Source organism: Sapajus apella, unplaced genomic scaffold (assembly GCF_009761245.1).
Source record: "Sapajus apella isolate SASKATOON/1434 unplaced genomic scaffold, GSC_monkey_1.0 scaffold65, whole genome shotgun sequence".
NCBI lineage: Eukaryota > Metazoa > Chordata > Mammalia > Primates > Cebidae > Sapajus > Sapajus apella.
In genome coordinates, this window is record NW_022437005.1 from 10,139,886 (window position 1) to 10,147,572 (window position 7,687).

At 45.8% G+C, this 7,687-nt stretch overlaps 1 protein-coding gene across 1 annotated transcript; it reads left to right on the forward strand.

Annotated features, from left to right (window-relative positions):
* The first annotated feature begins 370 nt into the window (after window positions 1-370).
* Window positions 371-7,037, forward strand: CST8 (cystatin 8). The gene is made up of 3 exons (XM_032248159.1): window positions 371-741; window positions 1,779-1,892; window positions 6,855-7,037. Exons 1-3 carry the CDS (start codon window positions 511-513, stop codon window positions 6,936-6,938), a joined length of 429 nt encoding a protein of 142 aa, XP_032104050.1. The 5' UTR covers window positions 371-510; the 3' UTR covers window positions 6,939-7,037.
* Window positions 7,038-7,687: the final 650 nt, after the last annotated feature.

The following is a 7,687-nucleotide window of genomic DNA, read 5'->3' on the forward strand; positions in this document are numbered from 1 at the left end:
CCACAGGCATGAACTGAGCGTGCCGGAGACCCACGAGAACCACGGCTCGGGTCAGCACCCAACTCCACAGGGAGTAAGTGGGAGCTGCAGTCAGAGCAGTCTGAGAGTCCACCGAGGGCTGAGGCCACAAGGCCTCTGGGGCAGCCAGAGTTTACGTGGTCACACCATACAGGACTGAGAAGCAGATAACAAGAGTGACGCGCACAGGGGTAGGCACAGACACTTCGGGGCCTACGGGGAGGGGAGTTCTCAGGATAAGGAGGGGAGGCTGGTAGACAGACTCCTTAACTGGCATTCCTAGGTGGGTTTCCTTGGAGAAAGAGAGGGCTAACCTCAAAGAGTGACCCTAACGGCCCTGTCTTGAATCCAGCTGGGCTTACGCTAAGAGGAGCCAACGTGTGACACGAAGGTTCTTGAGCCTGTAGCAGTGGCCACGACCACGGCATCCTGCCAGCAGCTCCAGCCCTGGACAGACAAGGAGACTCGACTGTGCCTCTTGCCCGAAGGACCATGCCTAGATGCCGGTGGCTCTCCCTGCTTCTCCTCACCATTCCCCTGGCCCTAGTGTCCAGGAAAGACCCCAACAAGGATGAGAAGGGGGTGCTGAGGAAACTACAACCCACCAACGCCTCAGATGCCAACGTGAGGCAGTGTCTGTGGTTTGCCATGCAAGAATACAACAGGGAGAGCGAGGACAAGTACGTCTTCCTGGTGGTCAGGACACTGCAAGCCCAGCTGCAGGTAAAGGTGCTCTCTCCATATAGGTGGACATTTGCATATGGCGGCACAGTTAAAGAGTGGGCATAGGAGAAAAATACTAGTATGCAAAAACCCTCAATATGTGAGTGCTGGAGAGCATAAACGCTTGCATAGTGTCAATAAGGCAGCGAACACACAGAGTGCTTTCTACAAATGCTTGGGCTGTTGTTCTAAGTCCTCTGCATAGACTAACTCATTTAAACCCCAAGCTGCAGATCAGATGTTCATTTATTTGCTAAGGTTGGGAGACAAAGGGAGCGCTAGCCATGAGAAAAGGTCTGATAAGGAAAGGTGAGTCTGGGTGAACCTGAACCCAACCAGCAGACACTCCTTCATCTCCTGTTGTAATCCTTTAATGCCAGATGAAAACAGATTTAAATGGACATCATAAGGAGCCTTGATTGCATTTAATCACTAATGAATTCAGCAAATACTGATGTCCTGCTATAAACCTACTGCTGTTTCACTCACTAAAGACTCAGCAGAGAATAAGGCAGGCAAACTCATGCCTTCATGGCTCCTTATGGACTGTGTCTGAGCTGATGGGAGGGTTTTGGGTGGGGAAACCCCAGAGGATGGGAGGTTTCACAGGAATCTGAGGGACTGGGGCCTAATGTGGCTGAGGGGGCTGTCAGCTGGTCAGGCCTGTGTGAACCTGAGCATCTCAGGCCCTGGAGAGCTGATGGTTCTTCTCCTACCACTCCTCACTGAGCATGCAGCATGCCCTGGGCTTGGGGACAGGAAATGGAATGAAAAGTTCTTGCCTTCAATGAGGTGACAAACTGGAGAGGAGCCTTTACCCAAGCTTCCAGCTCCAGGAGGCTGCGGAGTCCTGGCTGATCTTGGTGTGCACAGGACCCCAGGCAGTGGGCTTCCCAGCCTTCTTCTAATGCTCTGTCTGGGGTGGGGGAGGAAAGAAAGTGGAAAGGACACGAGTGAAAGTGATTTTTTTTTTTTGCTAAAACTTTAAAAGAAAATACAACTTTTTAAAATAAAATTGCACAATTGCTAACTGACAGGTCACAAATCGTCTGGAATACCTTATTGATGTAGAAATTGCCCGCAGCGATTGCAGAAAGCCTTTAAGCAGTAATGAAATCTGTGCCGTTCAAGAAAACTCCAAACTGAAAAAGGTAAGTGATGAACCACCTGTCTGTGACGGCCTGGGCAGTTCTTAGCCCCAGAGGAGAAAGCTCAGGTGCCCAGACCTTCTTCTGGAGGTCTGGGTAGCTCCCAATGTTTAGCTGCAGATAGCCAACCCTGTGGCCTTTAGAGCAGAAGACACAGGGCCATGGAACGTGGTGGAGACCTCTGAAGTTTTTTCTCATCCCTCATTCTGGGGAAAGGATGTTGTCAAGGGTACTCTTATCTCAAGGGCCCCATTGACGTCTGACTTTTTGATGCCAGCACACTGGGCAACACATAATCACCAGAAGTCTGTCCTCTTGGGTCCAGATCGACCACCCACTATTGCTGGGCCCACAGTTACTCATCCCTGTACAGGCACAAAAGGAAGTTCATTCATTCACTCTTCCACTCATAGAAACTTACTTAGCACCAGGTGCTATGTGCTTTGCACTGGGTCTATTCTGAGTGCTGGGGATTAAGCAATCACTAAGCCAGTTGGTGGCCCCAGCCTCCTGGGTTTACAGTTGATTATTGCTGGGGTCAACCGGGGTTTCCAGGAAGGTGGGGCAAACCCAAAGACTCTCAACAAACAAATGAATTGGCCCAGGGGCTTTTGGCCTCAGGCCTGTATTTTTTATCTCGGATTTGCAAAGAGCTCAGGCAGCTCATGCGCCAGGACTCGTCCCAGACTGATGAATGCCCCGAGCATTCTATGGGTTGGCCCAACAGCTGCATCACCGCCCCTGACTTTACATCGGTGGTATTCCAATATGAACAGGCGTCACAATCACCCGGAGGTGTTGACAAACACTGAGGACCGGGTTCCACCTGCAGTTTCCGATTCAGTGGGTCAGGAAATGAGGTCTAAGAATTTGTATTCTCAGTGTGTTCTCAGTGGTGGTGCTGCTGCTGGCCGAGCGATGACTTTGAGAACCGCTGCTTTATGCGTTGCCGTGGCACAGGAAATGGCAAATGCTTTTATGAACCACACTGCCATTGTGTTTGCTGAAAACTGCCTCTGTATGCTCGGATGAAACGGACCCTGTTGTTTTCAGCTCACAGTAGATGGCCCATCAGGACAAACATGTCAGCAGTGAGCTTTTCCAACTGCCATCTGATCTTTTATGTTTGTTTTATCTTTTACTGGTATTAGGAGTATGGTTGTTTTAAATTTATATTTTCTCCCGGGCTTTTAGGGATTGTAGGACAGTTTTTGCTTTTGCCAGTTTGTAGAAAATATTAAAACTCATTAAAGAAAATTGTTCTCAAGGAACCCATTTGGGTCTAAGATTTCCAAGATACCTCTCGGTTTTTAAGACATACATGTTTAAGCAGACGTTTGCCCATAACAACTTTCTCTTTTTCCAAGCCTTTGAAATAAATAATGCTGAAGAGTAACAATACTGGACAGTGTTTCTTGTTCCCAGCTTTACTGGAACTGTCTTCAGTATTTGTATACTCTTATTAACTATTACATCAAGCATTGATTTTAGATGTTCTTCCAATTCTCTCTGTATCGAGAGTCTTTAAATTAAGATTGTTTTATTCTATCAAATATTCTTTGAGTATCTACCAAGTACATTGAATAATTTTTCCTCTTGGACCTAGTAGTGTAATTAGTTAAATTAGTAGGTTCCCTAATGATGAGGTGCGTTTACACACCTGGAATGTGATGCACTCATCTTTGTGTGCATGTGTGGCGGTTTTATAACTTCATTTGATTGTCAGTGGTCAGCTCTCATCTACATCGACTGTCCGTAGGTTTTTGAAAGAGGAGACAGGTACGTAGGTAACCAACAGACCACGCTTGTTTGGTGAAACTTCATCATCAGTACATTTTGTGGACATTTTTCTTTTGGACTGGCCAGCTTTGTAGATGTACACATCTGTTTTCCCATTTCTCACATGGCAAATTACTGGACGCTTTAAGTGCCCGAGGGGCACATTTGTTCAAGATGGCCACTCCCTGGATGCCATTGTGAATGTTTACAGGCACTTCCTGGTCCCCACCTTGTTGATGGCAGAATGGCCCTTCTTCTCACCACCCCTCCTTGTGGGAGCCAGTCTGCTGGGCTCAGACTGCAGAATAAGAATGTGAAGGATTCAGTCCGCGCTTGTTTAGAATATAGTTGGGGGGCCGGGCGCGGTGGCTCAAGCCTGTAATCCCAGCACTTTGGGAGGCCAAGGCGGGTGGATCACGAGGTCAAGAGATCGAGACCATCCTGGTCAACATGGTGAAACCCCGTCTCTACTAAAAATACAAAAAATTAGCTGGGCATGGTGGCGCGTGCCTGTAATCCCAGCGACTCAGGAGGCTGAGGCAGGAGAATTGCCTGAACCCGGGAGGCGGAGGTTGCGGTGAGCCGAGATCGCGCCATTGCACTCCAGCCTGGGTAACATGAGTGAAACTCCCTTTCAAAAAAAAAAAAAAAAAAAAAAAAAGAATATAGTTGGGTTCAATATGGCACTTTTTTAATTTAGAAATTTTGCATTTATTTATTTATTTTGCTGAGATAGGGTCTTGCTCTGTTGCCCTCAGCGGAGTGCAGTGATGCCATTATAGTTTACTGCAACCTCAAACTCTTGGGCTCACGCAATCTTTCCACCTCCTTCTCTTAAGTAGCTGGGAACATAGGCACGTACCACCAGGCCAGGCTAATTATTTTATTTTTAGTAGAGACAAGGTCTCACTATGTTGCTCAGGCTGGTCTCAAACTCCTGGCCTCAAGTGATCCTCCTGCCTTGGCCTCCCAGAGTGTTGGAATTACAGGCCTGAGCCACTGCTCTTGACAGCAATTTTGCTTTTGTATGTATTAGCTACTCTCAAACTCTTCTGATATTAAGAATCTCTTGGAGTATGGGGTAAACATACACACATCTACACATACACACATCTACACATACACACACATGCATGCATGTACATACTTGTATACACACATACAAGTTCCATGCACTCATCCCAAATCTACTCAATCAGAATTTCCCACTTCAAACACCCACATATGTTATATGACTGAAAAAGTCTGGAAAGTACTACATTAGGGACAGTAATCGTTTAATGAGCAACCGATTTTCATTTGCTATTTTTTGTTCAGGATTTTTGCTATTTACTAGATAAGTTTGGGTTATAATTTCTCAGTTACATCTGAGTTTCAGGATTTTGCTGGTCTAGTACAACGAGACTGAGGGTTTTTCATTATCTTCTGTGTTCTGCATCAGTCTGAAGTCCGCAGATGCTTTTGGGTCCCCAAATTTGATGTGATTTGCCTATAAAATAATCTTGATTTGGTACCTGGTATTATTTGTTGAATATTTTCAATACTCAGCAGGAACTAAACTGTCTTCTTTCTGACTTTGTCTGTCTCTTAACTCCTGGAAGTCCCCAGGGATTTCAGTCTATTTGAGATGGCCTTTGCACTTTGTCCAGGACCACTATCTCTCTCTACCCATCCATCTACCCATCCATCCATCCATCCATTAATCTGTCCCTCACACATAGGGTATTTTATTTGTTGTTTCAATATTTTGACGTTTTGAAAGAAAAGCAAAGTTCTTTGGAAGAAAAGATATGTTAGGCCCTAGAATTTTCTAAATTGCTCTTGACTTGTTATTAGAACAAAAGGGATTTAAAAAAAGATTTTTATTTGGGGTTCAGGGGTACACATGCAGGTTTATTTTATAAGTAAATTCGTGTCACAGGGGTTTGGTGTACAGGTTGTTCCATCACCGAGGTGGTAAGCAGAGTACTCGATACGGTACTTTTTCTGATCCTGTCCTTCCCCGGCCCTCCATTCTCCAGGAGCCCCCAGGGCCTGTCGTTCCTCTCTTTCTATGTGTTCTCGTTGTTTAGCTCCCCCTTTTAAGTGAGAACATGTAGTATTTGGTTTTCTGTTCCTGCATTAGTTTGCTTAGGATAATGACCTGAAGCTCCATGTTACTCCAAAGGACATGATTTCATTCTTTTTTATGACAATGTAGCATTCCATGGTTTATATGTACCACATTATTTTAATCCAGTCCACCATCAACAGGCCTTAGGCTGACTCAATGTCTTTGCTACTGTGAATAGCGATGCAGTGAACATACATGTGCATGTGTCTTCATGGTAGAAAAATTTGTATTCCTTAGGGTAGGTAGCCAATAATGGGATTCCTGGGTTGAATGGTAATTCTGTTTTTAATTCTTTGAGGAATCACCACACTGCTTTTCACAATGGCTGCACTAATTCACACTCCCACCAGCAGTGTATAAGCATTCCCTTTTGTCCACAACCTTCCCAACATTAAAATAAATTATTTAGGCCGGGCACAGTGGCTCACGCCTGTAATCCCAGCACTTTGGGAGGCCAAGGTGGGTAGATCATGAGGTCAGAGGTCAGAAGTTCAAGATCAGCTTGACCAATGTAATGAAACCCTGTCTCTGCTAAAAATACAAAAGTGAGCCTGGCATAGCTGGTGGGTGCCTGTAATCCCAGCTACTCAGGAGGCTGAGCAGGAGAATCACTTGAACCCGGGAGATGGAGGTTGCAGTGAGCCAAGATCGCGCTACTGCACTGCAGCCTGGGTGACAGAGTGAGATTCTGTCTCAAAAATAAAATAAAATAAAATGGATTATTTAATCATTAAAATAACGCCCTTTAGTTACCAATTCGAATTGTCTTATTTACATTGTAGAAAGTATTAAAGAGAATTGAATATAATGTCAAGTTCACATCTGAACTGCCACCATAATGTTATGATAATTAACGTTTCCTGTCTACCTGTGGTTAATTAGAACAGAGATCCCTCTGGGCAACTGCTGATGGCTGTGAAGTCCGCAGCCTCCAGCTCTGCAGATTCCTGGGAGCATCCCTGGAGGGTGGCGACCCATCTCTGGGCATACTCCTAAACTGGCACCTAGCAACAGGACAATTTTTCTCTTTCTTTTGGTGCTCTACTGATTTTTGTTGTTGTCGTCTTTTTCAGAAATTAAGCTGCAGCTTTTTGGTAGGAGCACTTCCCTGGAATGGCGAATTCACTGTGATGGAGAAAAAGTGTGAAGATGCCTAATGGTGTTTTGGGGCATCCCTCCAACCTCTGCGACTACTTTATCCACGACAATAAAGCAATGGCAAGTGGAGGCTGTTCCCAGCACGCTTTCTCCATGCATGCCTCTCTGCTTGGCGTTTGGTGTTTTAATTTCATAGCATTGGGGACAGAAGATGGGCATGTTCAGCTCCTCTTTCCTGGCACCAAGTGCGGCCATGCACCTTTGGTTAGCTTGATGGTCTACCGGTCACCAAGTACAAAGGATAGGGTGAGGTCTGATTCCATTCTCTATAGCAAATCAGAGGAGGAATGCCTTTTGCTTAGGTAACAGTCCCTTACAGAGGTCTGCATCCATTGGATGCTAACTCAGCGGGTTCCTTCTGGATGCTTCCTTGGGCCTGAGGCTCTTAAGAGTCCTGAGTGGACGGGTCATTTGGGCTGGGGGACCCCTGTGGCAGAAATAGTAGCCCTCCCCTGTGGGACCTCTATAAATTGGGGGATTTGTGTATCTTCCTATGTGTATTAGTCTGTTCTCACACTGCTGACAGACATACCTGATACTGGATAATTTATAAAGAGAAGGGGTTTAACTGACTCAGTTCCACATGGTTGAGGAGACCTCATAATCATGGCAGAAGGTGAATGAGGAGCAAAGTCATGTCTTACATGGCAGCAGGCAGGGAACTCCCATTTATAAAACCATCAGCTCTCGTGAGAACTATTCACTATCACAAGAACAGTAGGGGGGAACCACCGCCTTGATTCAATTA